The 16785-nt window shown below is 46.9% G+C and overlaps 1 protein-coding gene across 1 annotated transcript in view; it reads left to right on the top strand.

Annotated features, from left to right (window-relative positions):
- Nucleotides 1–13698: 13698 nt before the first annotated feature.
- SYT17 (synaptotagmin 17) overlaps nt 13699–16785 on the top strand; it is a 114090-nt gene continuing 111003 nt past the window's right edge. Inside the window, exon 1 of the mRNA XM_060122916.1 lies at nt 13699–13810. Within this exon, the coding sequence (XP_059978899.1) occupies nt 13765–13810 (46 nt within the window). The 5' untranslated portion in view covers nt 13699–13764. The remainder of the gene's footprint in view (nt 13811–16785) is intronic.

The raw sequence follows: 16785 nt of genomic DNA, 5'->3' as shown, positions 1-16785 counted from the left end.
TGGGGGAGGGGTCTGGAAGCGCAGAAGAGGGGCACCTCATGCAGTCGGGGGTTGCAGGGAGGGCTGCTCGGAAGCAGTGTCGCAGTTGAGATCCAGAGATAGATAGGAGTTTGCTGCGTGAAGGGAGCTGGGCTGGAGAGGAATGCATCGGACACAGAGGTGACAGGAGCAGTCAGTTTGGCTGGAAAGTGGGGGTGGGCGGGAGCGAGGAGGCTCCGGGGGCAAAGGATGAGGTGGGAGAGGTAGGAAGGCACCAGGGCACGGGGGTTCTGGAGGCCAAAGCTTCTCAAACTCGAATGTGCAAACCACTTGGGCGTCTCGTCCGAATGCAAGTTCTGATTCCGCAGGTCTGGATGTGACCTGAGAGCCTGCCTTCCTAATAGATAATGGCAATGCCACTGATGCAGGGGCCACTCTTTGATCACAAGTTTGTAAACCACACTGAAAGTCTGGACTGGTCCCCAAGATACTGGCAGTCCACCTTAGGAAGGAATGACAAGGTCACATTTGAGTTTGGCCCACTCTGGCTGCAAGGTGGAGAATGGGTTGAGCAGGGCGTGGCAATTCATCTATTTTTGTAAATAAAGTTTTATGGGAACACAGCCACACACATTCATTTACATACTGCTCTGGCTGCTTTCTCTCTCCATTAGCAGGGTTGAGTAATTGCAAAACAACACTGAAAAGAATTACTATCTGGCCTTTTACGGAAAAGTTGGCTGGACTTAATCAGACTGGAAATCATCAGATGCTGCAGTGGTCCAGGCCCAGGCAGGGGAGTGGGGACAGAGACACAAGTTACTCTGGAGACAGACCAGTGTCATGTTAGGGCCAGCACTTCAACACCAAGAGGCCTGTCTTCAAGTCTTGCATCCTGCACTTCTCATCTGCGTGTCTCTCTGCAAGTTACCCAATCCTGTCTGGGCCTCAACTCCCTCATCTATAAAATGGGATTAATGGTAGGACCTCCCTCAGGAGTGAATGAGATTAAGTTGATGGTGCCTGTGGAGGACTTGCCGCACTTTAGGCATGCAGTGTGCACCAGCGTGGAAGCAGTTTTCGGGGTGGAATTTTCATTTAGTCAGTGTCTCCAGCCTCTTCCTCTGCTCCCTTTGGGCTCACTCTTCCTCCTCTGCAGGGTGCGTTTCCCTTTTGTCCACCCAGCCATCTCTCTGCTACCCAGATTTCGTTTATCTTGCTCCTTGAGGCCCATGGTGTTCCCCTGTAGGAGAAGCTCTTACTCTGGGTACCGTGTAGCCTGATGACAAAAGTAGCCGCCCCTGTTCTGCAAAGCTTCCTATACCTCTGCCCCTGGCGAAGTGACTTTGCAGTCTCTCCCGTCACGAAGGAAGCCTGTTTACCTACACGTTGAAATTGGAATGGCTTTGTGACTTTCTTTAGTCAGTAGAATGTGGCGGAAGGGGCATCGTGCTAGTTCCCGGCCTAGGCCTGTCTGCCTCTGATTGTTCTCTTGGAAGCCTGCTGCCCCCACGTGAATAACTGGCCTTGCTGGAGGATGAGGGACCACGTGATCCTGTCGCCAGAGCTGACAGCCGCCTTTGACACACGACCGAGACCATCCCAGACCAGCTCCGTTTCCCCTTCTCCCCCGCAACTGACCAGACAACAGAATGATTGAAACACTTGAACGAGCCTGGCCAAGACCAGCCGAGCCTGGCCCAGATCAGCAGACCCACCCAGCTGGCCCATAGACTCCAAGCAAAAATGAACACGTTGTTTTAAGCCACTGAGTTAGTGGTAGTTTGTAGCTCAGCTGTAGCTAAATGATTTGGAAACTTAAAAAAAAAAGAAGGAATCTGGAGAGGCTGCCGGTGGAGTAAATACAGGCAGTCCCGACTTCTGTGCATTTGACTTTCAGACAGCCAGACTTTGATACAACCCACCTTCCCGCAGGGAATCCAGGTTTCCCTCATCTGCTGAAGCACGATGTTGGCTGAGTTGTGGCAGTGTTGCCATCTTTTGGGGGGCGTGTTTACACGGCTGTTTGTGTTCCTGCATTTGCCCTGATCTCATAAAAGCAAGTGGAAGCTGGAAAATGAAAGTGCTGATTCAGGTGACAACATGCCATAGGTCTCAGAGGTAATACAGTTGAGACACTCATTGAGTGTCCCCTCTTGGTTAAGATTCAGCTTCAGTCAGGTACTGGCTGGTGTTCAGCTGGTGGGTGGTGTGTTCAACTGTAAAGGAAAAGAACAGCAGTGATAAAGGGCATGTGGGAAACTGTATCACTTAGGAAGGCATTTGGCCACAACTTGTGAAAACCTAATCTATAGTGACAAATTATTTTTTCTCATCATCCAGAAGCCTGGAGGTAGGCATCCAGCAGTTTAGGGATGAATCAGGGATCCAGGCATCTCTTTGCTCTGTCATTCTGGGTATTTTCACCTTTATCTTCATGCTTGTCCTGTCAAGATCCCACAATGGCTACTACAGCCATGGAGAAGAGAAACTGGATTAAGGAATGCAGTAGACTTCCCTTGCATCTCATTGGCCAGAATGGTGTCACATGACCACTCCTAGCTGCAAGGGAAGCTGGAAAGAGAGCCCGGCACATGGCACACAGCAGCCCTGAGCAAAATATGAAAAAAGAATGGGTATTAGTGAGTAAATAAGATTCTGCCACAGAAATGCTAGAAACAAATAGCAGAAGATTATGTCACTGAAGTGAGAAGTAATTGGGGAATTTATAATTCCATAATTATATAATTTATACCCATCCTGAGTCCTAGCATATAGTAAATGCGCCATAAATGTTAGGACTGAAGTCCCAGCTCTACCATTCCCTGGCTGTAATCTTTTAGGCAAGTCCGTTAAGTCTTCTGGACATCAGTTTCCTCATTTGCAAAATGGGGTTGATAATCCCTCCTTTTATAGGCTAATCGGGAGAATAAAAGAGTAATGCACATGGGATTGAGAAGCACTACCAAACGTTAGTTGCCATATCTTAGGAGTGGTGCCCCAGCATCTCTGGAACAACAGGAAGGTGAATCCGTATCTTAAGGGGTAGGGGTCACCCTCAGGCACTCTGCTCAGAGCCTGCCCATCACCAAACTTCCTTTCCCACAGGACTGTGAGTGAGTTTGCACTTATGAATATTTGTTGTTCATGTTCCCAGGAGGGAGGACATCCGATGAGAGAAACGACCACCCTTATATCTCTTTCTTTCTTTTGAATTGTGTCATCTTCTAAGACTTCTCCCCACTTCATTTCTCAAATGATATTTGAGTCCTGGTGGAAAGCTCAGGCTAGTAGTTCTCAGTCCTGGCCCTGGCTATACAAGGGGCTTTGTAAAATTATCCATGCTCAGGACTCTACCCTGGCCCAGTGATGTCAGAAACTCTCCAGGTGCAGCCCAGGCATGGCTACAGCTCTGTGGACGATTCTAGAATGCAGCCAGTGTTGTGAACCACTGACTTAGGTCAGATGGCCTCTCTGGAACCTTTCAGCAGAGAAACTGGGATCTCCCCACCAGGTGCTGTGGAACCACCAGCTGGTGTGTGTAAGGTTTGCTTTGGGACAGAGACAGGCAGCTGAAGGGTTGGCGGTGGTGGTGTAGGAATAAAACCCTAGGACAGAACTCTTCAGCTGGGGCATACGAGGCAAAATATTGCTAAGCAGGCGCAGGATTTAATCCCACTAGCAGTTCCCTTTTTCTACAACCCCAGGGATATGAAAACATTTTTTTTTAAATTTTGAATTAAAAAAAAATGTCATCAGAGTCACCCTGAAACTTCTCAGCAAAGAAAAGCGTCTATAATAGAAGTGATAGTTCCCTCATTCTTTTTGTCATCTAGCCTGGAGAGGACATACATCACATACAGCCTAAGTTCACAAAATGCTGGCTCTTTTCATGAATATTCAGTGGTTTCTCCCACGCTTTGTCTCAGTGTCTCCCCTCCCCCCACTGCCATCTTAGATGCAGTGACTTTAAGCCAGCACTTACGAAAAATTACAGTCCATCAGGTCACCTTCCAATGAAACCAGGAAAAAACATACTAGGAATCCCACTGTGTGCCAGACTCAACCAAGAGCTTTTAAGGACCTTATGTCACCAAAAGATTTTTATCTTTATCGTTTATTTAATCATTGGTCTCCTTGAATTAGGAGCTCAGCCTCTGATGGGCGGCTGTCGATCCTTATCAAAGTGAAACCATTAAAACGTATTTCAACCATGGAGAAAAATGCTTTTGACATTTGGAGATGGGGGGCCCTCAGGGTCTTGCATGGCAAGAAACTGCACTGAAAACACTGCTCCGTATTTTAGGCAAAGGATTTGTGATGATTGGTTATTTTTCCTCTGGTAAATACCTGATTTTCAAAAAACAGTCTAATTAGTAGGCATCTCCACTTTCCAAGCCTTCAAAGTGCATTTGGCAGTCCTCACACCATGGACCTGGGAGACCTGTGAGTGGCCAGCCAAGAAGTCTGAGCCCTTCCTACATGTGGCAGAGACTCTTCGGGTACTTGCCGAGTAGCCCCGAGGAACCCAATATCTCCCAGCACCCCTGCAGTTTGATGGGGCTGACTGACTGGTTCTGACCAGTGGGCAGGGAGCAGAAGGGACTGGTTATGATCCTGCAGAGGCAGTAAAGGCCACACACGAAGATGCCAGCAGCACAAGATGGAACCGAGAAGAGCTGCCCTTGCCAGTCACCCGATTCATACTGGCCTTTGATTGAGTTAGAAATCCACCTGTGTGCGGTTAGGCCTCTGAAACGAAATGTCAGGGCTCTTTGTTTCAGCAGCATAGCCCAGCCTAACCTAACTAATACAAGAGGCTGCTGAAGAGGGCTCCTATCCTAACCCCGTTTTGGAAGACCCTATCGGAAGCCTCTCAAATTCATGTGTTGATTAAAAATGAGGAGATGTTCTTCCCTAGAGCCCCAGAAATGTCCAGATTATGAAGTTTTCCATCTCCATTCACACTCATTCGGTAACTAATCATTGAGTGCCAGGCCCTGTGCTGGCCCTGGGGACGGAGTGGTTAGCAAAACAGACACCATCTCATTTGGCTGCAGCTTTCAATCTGCTGGAGGAGGCAGAGGCTTAAGCCTGCCAACGAATGCTGAATAACAAATAGAGGTAGAAGCTTTGAAGGCAAGAAACAGGTTTCTATGACACTGTAAATCCAAAGGAGTTTAAGGCAGCCCCGGGGGGGTTAGGGAAGACTTCCTGGAAATCTTGGAGCCCAGCGCAGGAACCCACGGGGTCTGTGTCAGAGTGTCACCTTGCAGAGCATTTACTGTGTGCAAAGCTCCTTACCAAAGGCTTGATGCACAGTATCTTCATTTGATTGTTGTAACAGTCCTAGGAGGTGGTGCTAATATCATCCCCATGATACAGGTAAGGAAACAGGCTCAGCAAGATGAGGCTGAATGCCCAATGCCACCTAGTAAGCAAGTGCGGACAGGGATTTGAACCCACATCTACTGGCTCCCAAGCTAACACTTGATGCATTTCTGGCCCCTGCAAACTGACCCAAGACGGTTAGTCATGCAGGAAGTAGCCCCTCTGGAGTCCCACAGTGGGAGAACAAAACGAAACCAGCAGGCAGATGTTTACAGGTTGCCTAGAAAAGCCACCCCCCCCGCCACCCCCTCCACACACAGGAGCCTCCCCCCAAGCCCCTGCTTAAAAGCTCTAGAGTTCCTTTTTCATTTTTATGGCCTCCCCTCCCCCTCCAACCAGAGAGCTGACTTCACCGTCCTTCCAGCAGACAGGAAGGCGTGGGTGTCACGCTACCATAGCCCAGATGCAAACCATGGGACAGGCCAGCTCTCTCCTCTCTTGATTTTCTCTGATGCTTTGATTTCTCCTCAGAATAGAAGCAGGAACCCCGGGCGGAGGTGCTTTGAAACGTCAGCTGGTACGGGCTAGTTGCTGTGTTTTTACAGAGGACTAAACAGATTCCACACACATTTCCACTTATCCAGTCACATGCAGACACGTGTGTACATGATGCACTCACAGACGTACACACTCTTGAACTCACACATGTGCACCCATAGCTAACACTTCTATAGCATGTACTGTGTCCCAGGCAGTTTTCTAGGTCTGGGCCAACAACTGCCTGTGGGCCAAATCCAGCGGCTGCCTGTTTGTGTAAATAAAGTTTTATTGGAACACAGTCACCCTCATCATTAATGCACTGTCTTAGCTGCTTTTGCACCGCAAAGGCAGCACTAAGTAGTTTCAACAGTGACCATATGGCCCCCAAACCTAAAGTATTTACTATCTGGCCCTTCACAGGAAAACTTCGCTGACCCCATGTTCTAAGTGTTTAAAAACTCTGTATAGTATCAGTTATCTATTGCTGCATAAACCACCCTAAAATTTAGTGGCTCAAAAATAACCACCACCATTATTATCTCTCATGAGTCTGTGTGTTAATGAGCTCTGCTGGCAGTTCTGCTGTGGAACTGAACTCAAGTCCACAGCACAGCAAAGCCAATCGACTGATACCAGCTTGCAGTGAAGGAAAGTACAGTGTTTATTGCAGGGCAGCGAGCAAGGAGAATGGGCAGCTTGTGCTCAAAGACCCAAACTTCCTGATAGCTTTTAGGTGAGGGTTTTTTGGTTTTTTTTGTTTTTGTTTTTGTTTTTGTTTTGCAGTACACGGGCCTCTCACTGTTGTGGCCTCTCCTGTTGCGGAGCACAGGCCCCAGACGCGCAGGCTTAGCGGCCATGGCTCACGGGCCCTGCCGCTCTGCGGCATGTGGGATCCTCCCGAACTGGGGCACGAACCCATGTCCCCTGCATCGGCAGGCAGACTCTCAGCCACTGCGCCACCAGGGAAGCCCCTAGGTGAGGGTTTTTAAAGACAACATTAGGGGTGAGGGTTGCAGGATGTGTGATCAGCTTGTGGACTTTCTCCTGATTGGTTGGTAGGGAGGTAACGGGGGGTGTTTCAGGAATCTCCGTCATCAGCCTTCTGGTTCCAACCAGTCTGGGGCCCACATGCTTGTGGTCAGCATGTAGTCACCATCCTTTACCCGGTTGGTGGGGGGTATCTTAGTTTTTGCAGAACAACTCAAAGATGTGCATCAGATTGTTATCTGTACCCCTTCAGGAGGAAACCAGGAGTCCTGTGACCTTATTGTTCTCCTTTCTCCGGTCATTAACTGTTGAGCCTACTCTTTGGAACTCAGGGAAGACCTAGGAGACTAAAGCTTTTTCTACAAACAAGAAGTGGGGACGTCGAGGGGCTTGTACTCAGGAGGGCCCTGAGGGTCCTTCTCAGTTTCAGTTCTGCTCCTTGTGATGCCAACTGGGACCACAGGCCTGTCCGGGAGGGCTCACTCCTGTAGTGGGCAGTTGGTGGTCCTGTGGGCTATGAACTCAGCTGGTGCTGGACTGGTGTGCCTCAGTTTCCCTCCATGTGGCCTCACCGTTTGGCTCTAGCTTCTCATGGCTCGGCCACTGGACTCTTCCAGGGGAGGTGTTCCACGTGTGCAAATGCAGAACTGCAGGTCTTGTAAGGCCCAGATTCTGTTGGTCAGAACAAACCACAGGTCTAGCGCAGGTTAAAGAGGAAGCGACACGGACTCCAGCTATGAGTGGCAGGGGTATAAAGAGTTTGTGACCACTTTTAACCTACCACGGTAAGTACTTGTCTTCATTTTAGACATAAGGAAACTGAGACACAGCAAGGTTAAACAACTTGCCCACCAGCACCTAGTTCACCCTCATGCACACACCCTCATACACACTCACTCACACAAATATGCCTGTGCATTCATAGTCACACATTACCATTACACATATATATCCATCACGTATGTCCACAATTCACATATATACGTACACCTACGTCCTCATATAGACACAAAATCCTCCTGCAGATTCATATATACACACATTCATATTCGCACACAGACATTCACACATACACACTCCACCGCATACACACACTCCTGGTATATATGCCCTCACAGACACCCCCCCCGATATGTAATCACACCTATTCACATGCATGTACACACATATGCCCACACTGTTTCCTCCCTCTCCACTGACCACAGTAATTTCCACCAGTGACTCAGAAGACCTTTTTCCTCCCCTCTTTTGCACAGGGTGTTGTTCTAATGCCAGAAAACCCTGCTGCCTTAGCACCATTGTGCAAAATCTCTCTCTACCACAGCAAAGCCTATGGGTCCAGGACCCTGGATCCCCAGCCCCACTTGGAGTGTCCATACGACTTGAGACCCAGGCACCTCAAGCTGATGTTGACATGGAGGAAATCACTGAGACACAGGAAGGCTAAGTATATTGCCCAGTGTCACACAGCAGAAGCCATCCCCCTGCAGCACACCCTGATCTCCCAGCATGCAGCTGGGTCAGGCACTGGGTGCTCAGTGGTGCCTGATGAATGAATGAGTTGGAAGCACTTCTTCAGCCTTGATTAAAAAAAAACAACAAAAAGACTCCATTCTTTTAGAGGCAGTTATAGATTCACAACGAAATTGACTGGAAGGTATAGAGATTCCCATGTACCCACTGTCCCCACTCCCTCCTTATCAACATCCCTCACCAGATGGTACATTTGTTACAACTGATGGACTTACACTGACACATCATTATCACCCAAAGTTTACATCAGGGTTCACTCTTGGGTTGTACATTCTTTGGATTAGGACAAATGTCTAGTGACATGTACCCACCGTTCTAGTATCATACAGAGTATGTCCACTGCCCTAAAAGTCCTCTGTGCTCTACTATTCATCACTCTCCCCTCCCCCCACCCCCGGATCTTTTTACTGTCTCCATAGTTTTGCCTTTTCCAGAATGTCCTATAGTTGGAATCATATAGTATGTAGCCTTTTTTCCGATTGGCTTCTTTTACTTAATAACACGCATTTAAGGTTCCTCCATGCCTTTTCATGGCTTGGTAGCTCATGTCTTTTTAGTGCTGAAAAATATTCTGTCATCTGGATGTACCACAGTTCATTCAACTACTGCAGGACATCTTTGTTGCTTTAGAACTGATTTTTATTAGTGGCTGTAAAGAGCAGGTAGACCAGAAATGCTCTTCAAAGCTTATAAGTCAGACACCAAGGCTGTTTTAGAGACACACCAGGTGTGGAGAAGAAATGTCCCCCTTTCCTCCTTCATCTGGTCGCCCACTGCATCTGTCTTCAGCCCTAGGCAGACATTACAGCAACCTGTGGAGATTAAAAAATATAGCAACTCCTGAGTCCCACCCTCAGAGACTATGAGTCAATTGTTGTGGGCTGGGCCTGAGTATCAGGATTTTGTTAAAGCTCCCCAGGTAATTGCAGTGTAAGCTTGAGAACTGTGGGTCCACTGGACTCTGCTGTAGGTAGACAATTGTTCTGGTGGCTCTAGAGTAGGAGTTGAAGGTTGCCCGTTGGAAGTTTAAAACAAGTGGCTCTGGTCCGATAGTGCAGCACTGCTTGTTATGTTTATTTCACCTGAATGTGAGGGTCCAGGTGGGACACGCTCTCTTCATCTGTCTGCTCTCAAACACCATCTCCTACTGCCCATTGCGGGCAACTTCAGACATTTAGGTACTGGCTTGATACCTGGAGACATTTGGTTTTGCCGCCAGTGGGACCTGGCTTCGGCCAAGGTAACCAACACATCTCAGTTTGCCCAGGGCTTTCAAAGTTTTATCACTGAAAGTCCCATGTCCCTGGAACACCCTCGGTCCTGGGCAAACTGGACAGTTATTTACCCTACTTTGGTCCTTCTTATGAGAAAGTGAAGACAGACCTCAATCTTAGCTGCACGTTGAAATCGCCTGGGGAGTGTTAATAAACACTATTGCCGGGCCTCCAGTATTATACTCCATCCTACCCCCAAGTTACTATTACACCCTCGGAGATTCTGATGCCATTGATACAGAAGCAACCAGGAAACAGGATTTTTTAACGTTCCCCATATGATTCAAACGTGAAGGCAGGGGCAAAGAGCCCTGGGCAAGGTAAGTGAGAATCAGCTCAGAGAGGGACCACGCAGGGAGGTGACATTGGACTGAATTCAGACTTGAGGGAAAGACGTGCCGGGCAGAAGATGCAATGTGGTTTGACTTCAGATCCTTGGGAAAGTCCCTTTGCCTCTCTGAATCTCATTTTCCTCATCCGTAAAATGGGAACCTCTCTCTCAACCAAGCATGCAAGCGCGGTATTTGGCACAGAACGTAATTAAGACTCATGAATAGTAACAGAGGGGTCACGTGTTGGTGCTCACTAGGTGCTTGGCTCTGTGCTAAATAATCCTCAGCCTATGACCCCTTCGAGCCTGAGAGAGCAGCCTGAATTTGAAGGAACCAGAGAGAGACTCCCGGTCTGTTAGGGTATTTTCACAGAGAGCCAGGCCAAGGAGCAAGTGACCCAGATAGGCCGGAAACTGACCCTGGGAATCTAGAAAAGTGCAAACTGGCCCTGGATTGTTTTTTCAAAATGAAAATAGCTTTCTTGTTTGTTTTTGATCATAGAAATAATCTATGCTCGCTGTAAAAATTGCAAATATCACAGAAGCATGTGAGAAAGAAGTAAAGATCTTTGGACACCCCTGTGAGCGACCCGGAGTGGGAGAGAAGGGCTGCCCTCCGAACACCCCTCCCCCCAGCCTTGCCATCCCTTCCGACAAAAACATCAGTTCCCATGACATCATCTTCTGCCTTGAGGCCAGCGTATCGGGGACAATGGCAGGATGTGGACTTCCAACTTAGAATTCTGACCTCAGCTGAGTTGGAAAGGGTTTGGCCTGGAGCTGAGACTTGCCTCTGGTCAAGGCCTCAGTTTTCTCCGTGGCAAGCCTGGGCTACCAGCTGAACCTCCTTCTTAGGCTCTTTGCGAACTGGGAGGAGTAGATGAGTTACTAGATGTAAAGTCCTTACACAAGCCTCAGTGGTGAGAGTCTCTGGTATTGTTACTGTCACCATCATCACCATCAATATGGGAAAGAATTTGACGTTTTGGTGGATAATCCCAAATCAGAAGAAGAGAAAGCAGAATAGCTCAGAGTCTAGCAAGAGTTTCTAGGATGTGACTACTTTTCTTTTCGGCCCTGAGATAGTTTCAGTGTTTACTTATTCTCTCTTTAAAAGTGTTAGCAGCTCATTTCATCTGAAGAGGATGGAGCTGCCTTTGATGTCTTCAATCAGCTCACAGCTTTGCCCTTCCCAAAGGCAAGAGCCACCCTTGGCTTCCTGCCACAAGGCGGTGGGGTCTAATCTGTCATCACTCCTCTGTTGGGCTGGGGCAACGGGCAGGGCTGCCAGGCCCTCTGAGGAAGGGCCATTCCAGGTTAACCTACAGTAGAGAGGAGAGAGGGACTTTTCCTTTGTGTCCTCTTTTCCCTGAGGCTGGTACCTCCCAAGGAGGAGGCAATAAAACGGGGGCATTTTGTGGCGTAACCCAAGGCTGGGAAGGAGACACTGAGGTCTAGGGGGGATGGGCTGGCAGCATGTGTAGCGAGGCTGCACTCACCTCCACACTGTGAAGCCTGCGTCCTGTGAACACCTGCAGCTCCGCCGGAGGACTCTTAGCCAGCTGTGGCAGGACGCTCCACCCACATGCAGTACCAGCAGAAGTGCTGGAGAGCTAGAGCCCCTAGCAGCCCTCAACCTCCTGAGATCAGATCCTGGCTTTCTGATTCACAGACTGTGTGATCTTCAGCAAGTTCCTTAACTCCTCTGAGCCTCAGTCATCACTGTGGTGAACATTCCTTGTCTGAGTCTCCTTGAGCAGTGGGCAGGAGTTTCTCGAGAGCACATTCCTGAGGTCCAGAGGTGCTGAGTCGTGGGGTGTGGGCCACCTTGGCATTTTTAGTGAGGATGCTGTGCGGTGATTAACAATTCATACTCCCATCAGTAGTGTGTGTGCTTCCCTCCCCCCGCCCCTGTGCTTCCGGAAGTACGTTATAAATGGACTTACAGCATTTGTGTTCTTCAGCTTGCTTTTTTTCCCACTTACCATGTGTATTGGAGATTTTTCCATATCAAGCCATGTAGATACGCCTCATTTTTTAAAAACCATTTTTACTGAATTATAACATAATTATGGAAAAGTGCACAACACGATGAATTTTCAGAGTGAAAAACACCTGAGTAATCAGTACTTCAATCTGGAAACAGACTGTTACTTTCATCCCAGAAGCCCCTTGCCTGTGCCTTCTTTCTCCCAACAAAATGGGTTTATAAATAATATGTACTCTTTTGTTTTTTTGGCCATGCCCCACGGCATGGGGGATCTTTGTTCCCCAACCAGGGATCGAACCCATGCCCCCTGCAATGGAAGCGCGGACTGCCAGGGGATTCCCAATATGTACTCTTTTTGTGTGTGTGTTTTTATGTTTGTGAGATTTATCCATGTTGTTGCATGAAGCAATATTTTGGCAATGTCTGGAGACAGTTTTGGTTGTCACAACTTTAGGGGGCAGGGGTGCAACTGGCATTTATGGGTGGCACCCCGGGACGTCCATACATATCCTACAACTCACGAGAGAGCCCCCCACTACATAGACTATCCGGCCCCAAGCGTCAACAGTGCCCACGGTGAGAAAGCCTGGTGTAGGCCAGGCTGAGGAATTTGGATTTTTTTCTGAGAGTGACGGAGGCTGAGGAAATCCTGGGTTACGTGTGAGTTCATCTTAACCAGACTAGTTCCCAAAGTGGCTGGGTCCTCGTTCTTTATTAACCCTTGCATCCTCTTCCATTCTGTGGGCATATCATCCTACCAGGTCCCATTGATTAATTTTATATTGTTTCCAGTCTTTTGGCCATTATACTAGCACCAGAATGAGAACCCTTGTAACCATCAATTTGAGAGAATATCATATTTGGATATAAACACACATACTCTCTCTCACACACACAGTTACTCTTTCTGGAGACTCTGTACAATGGGAATATAACCAAAATTTAATTTAAATGTAAATTTCCTTCCTCCAGCATGTTTAACATCAAACTGACTTACAGAAATAGCTCCTGTCATCTTGGCTTCTGCCACGGATTCACATCTTTGTGCAAGTGGACACACGATCTGGAAAGATAAACAGGAAACCCCTGAAGGCATGGGAAACGGTGCAGGCCTCTGCTCCTCGTAGAGCTGGGACCTGGAAAAGCTGAGGGCCAGCCCAGTGGACCCTGGGGACCCAGAACTGATCCTCCTCTCTGCCTGCAAGTAGGATTGACCTGCACTGGGAATCACTTACGTTTTTTTCCCCCTAAATATTTCATCTGAACTAATCCACTTTGAAAGTAATCTCTTACTTTGAAAGTAATCTCAGTGCCTTTTATCTTTGTCTAAAATTCAAGTAACAGGTAATGTTTTGATTTCAAATGTACTGCTTTAGCCTATATATAGTTGACATATAACTACATAATATGTCTTGACTATTTTTACCTACTTTTCAAGAGGCTGGATTAATAATTTTTTTATGTTAACTCTAAATGTTACAGGACAATAAAGTCAATAGAACAGAAATTTTAAAATGCATATAGCATAAAGGAAGACTAAGCCTAGACTCTGTTCTATCCAGTTACTATGAATAAGAATGGAATTTAGCTGTGAGCTTTCTGGTAGCCAAAGCAAAAAGGGAAACACAACACATCACACCGTTTCTTGTTTTCTAATCAAAGGATAATGACACATCTTTAGCTGAGATAATTATTTTTTGATCCTAAGCTCTGAAAGGGCAAAATGTACAAAATTTAAATTTATTCTTTCTGTTTGTGTTTCCATCTCTGCTCTTCTTCCTTGCCCCCGTGCGGTGTAGATGCCCTGTTGTTGCTGTCACAAAATGATAGATGCCAGGTCCTGGGGTAAGTGCTTTTCACTCGGGATATGGGCTGTTATTGTCTCCATTGTACAGCTAAGGGAACTGAGGCTCAAAGAGGCTAAAGAACAACCCCCAGCTCACACTTGGCCAGTACTGGAGGTGACAGGCGGGCAGGGTAGTCCTCTGAGAAGGTAAATAACGTGTCCAAAGTCACACAGCTAGGAAGTGTCAGAGCTGGGATTCAAACGGAATTGAGATGCCTTAAATATCTTTAGCACCTGCTTAGTGCCAGGCACACCTTAGCGCATTTTGTGTAATTATGAAAGGGTGTAGGTGGAAGTTGATTTGGGCTCAATTCTGTCTCTTAATAGCCACATGACTCTGGGCAATTATTTAACTCCATTGAGCCTCAGTTTCTTCATCTAAAAAATGGGTAGATAATAGCTCCAGACTCAGAGGGTATTGTCAGGATTCAGTGAATTGATGCCTGGGGAGGGCTTAGTACCAAATCTGGCAAGGAGGGGGCCCATTATCGTCAGCTTTCGATACCAAGAGTCCTTGATGATAAAGAAAATGTGGTATATACATATGATGGGATATTATTCAGCCTTAAAAAGTAGGAAATCCCGCCACTTGCAGCAACATGGATGGACCTGGAGGACGTTATGCTAAGTAATAAATCAGACCACAGAAAGTCAAATACAGCATGATCTCACTCATATGTGGACTCAGACGTAATCAAATTCACAGAAGCAGAGAGTAGAATGGTGGTTGCCAGGGCCTGGGGGCTGGTGGTCCAAGGGTTTCAGTCATACAAAATAAAGCTCTGGAGATCTACTGTGTAACATAGAGCTCATGACTAACAGTGCTGTATTATATACTTCAAAATTCACTAAGAGGATAGATCTTATGTTAAGTGCTCTTACCACAAAAGAGAAAAAAAACAAAAACAAAGGGGGCAGGAGGAACTTTTGAAGGTGATGAATAAGTTTATGGCATCGACAGTCATGTTGGTTTCACGGGTATATACTTATCTCCAAACACATCAGGTTGTATGCATTAAACATCTACAGCTTTATATATGTATGTGTGTGTATAAAGGATCCTTGGTGAGGCAGGAATGGCCAGTTCTGCGCCTGAGATGGGGTCAACCTCTCCTCCCATTTTTATAAGCCTTTCTTCTCCCCAGCCTGCACCTTCCCAGCTCTCTGATGGCCCTGGGGATTGAGGGGAAACAAGCAGGACAGGGACTAGAGTTTAATAAACTCCCTTTGAAGTGGCCGGAAGGCCCCAGCTATGAGCTGTCTGCAGTAGTTTTCACTGCAAGCTTCACAGTAATACCTTCCGCTTTTATTTATATTACATTTCCCTGTTTACTAAGCCCTGTTGCTACACGCCCTCATCTGCCTGCCGATTACCTCACTTCACTTCTCTTCCAGTTCTGTGAAGGGGCAGGATTCTCATCTCCATTTTATAGATGAAGCAGAGAGGTTAAGTGACTTCTTCAAAGTCACTCAGCAGAGTAGATACAGAACCCAGCTCTTCTGGTTCCAAGATCAGGGTTTTCCTCTACGACTTCCTGCTGCAAGCCATCAGTTAATAAAACCACTTCTGGAAATAGTTGAGAGCCAGAGCCAGAAAAAAGCACATTTTGAACTGGCCAAGAGGGATTTGAAAAACAACACGTGTCAAATCCTCAGCTTTTCTCCTGATGTGGCTGCTTGTTCCTTGTCCTTTGTTTCTCTTCATGTTTCTCTGGCTACCTTCACTTTCTCACCCAGAAGCAAAGCAGCAGACTGGTTCATCTGTTCATTCATTCATTCACTCACTGTTATGGACTGAATTGTGTTCCCCTCAAAATTCATTGTGTGCAAGTCCTAATGCCCAGTACATCAGAATGTGACTGTATTTGGAGATAGGACCTTTAAAGAGATAATTAATGTAAAATGAGGTCAGATGGGTGGGCCCTCATCCAATATGACTGGTGTCCTTAGAGGGAGAGATTAGGACACAGACAACACGTAAATGGAGAGGCGACCATGTGAGGACACAGGGAGAAGGTGGCCATCTGCAAGGAGAGAGGCCTTAGGAGAAACCTGCTGACACCGTGATCTGGGACTTCCAGAACTTTTCAGAAAAAAATGTTTGTTGTTTAAGACCGCCAGTCTGTGTTATTTTGTTTTGGCAGCCCTGGCAGACTAATATGCTCATGTATTCCTTCATCACACTTTCCTATACATCTTGCCATTTGCAGGTATTTGCTTAACTGTCACCCAGTGAGGTTTCCTAACCACCCTCTTCAAAATCGCAACCCCACGTCCTCGTGCCTCATACCTACTAGTTTCCTTTTCTGCTTCATTTTTCTCTGTAGCACTTATCACTATCTGGAAATCCATATATTTGCTTATTTCTGTGTTTATTGCCATCCACTCCCCACACCGGCATAGAAACACAGTGAGGGCAGGGATTTGGGGGGCTGTTTAGTTCACTGCTGCATCTGCAGTGCCTCGGTCACAGAAGGTGCTCCATAAGTGGCACCCCCCGCCCTGGTTTGCCATCCATGGCTTGCAGAACTTTGAGTTACTCTTTTAGAGTTATGTGTGTTTGCCTTTAATTCTACCCTTTTAGATATCTTTACAAAGGTGAAGATCAGCATGGATGAGAAAAGCAGGAACATGAGAGCACTTTCTGGGGTGATGGAGATGTTCTGTATCTTGATAGGGGTTTGGATTGCGAAGCTGTGTGCCTTTGTCAGAACCCATTAAGTGCTCTACTAAAGATGTGTGCAAACTACCATTTGGAATTTTACCTATACACAAATATTGAATTCTGGGGAATAATAATCTTGCTGGGAACGCACTGCAGGTGTGAATATCTGAGCTTCAGTTAGAGTAGTAATATTATTTGCTGAGCAATTACTATGTGTCAGACACTGTGATGTTATGATTATGATCAAATCATGAGCTCCATGAGGACAGAGACAATCCTTTCCTCATTTTTGGAACCACAACACTGTAT

Source organism: Lagenorhynchus albirostris, chromosome 15, assembly GCF_949774975.1.
Source record: "Lagenorhynchus albirostris chromosome 15, mLagAlb1.1, whole genome shotgun sequence".
NCBI classification, from domain to species: Eukaryota; Metazoa; Chordata; class Mammalia; order Artiodactyla; family Delphinidae; genus Lagenorhynchus; species Lagenorhynchus albirostris.
Note: the sequence above shows the minus strand (reverse complement) of the source record. Positions and strands in the feature narration are given on the sequence as shown.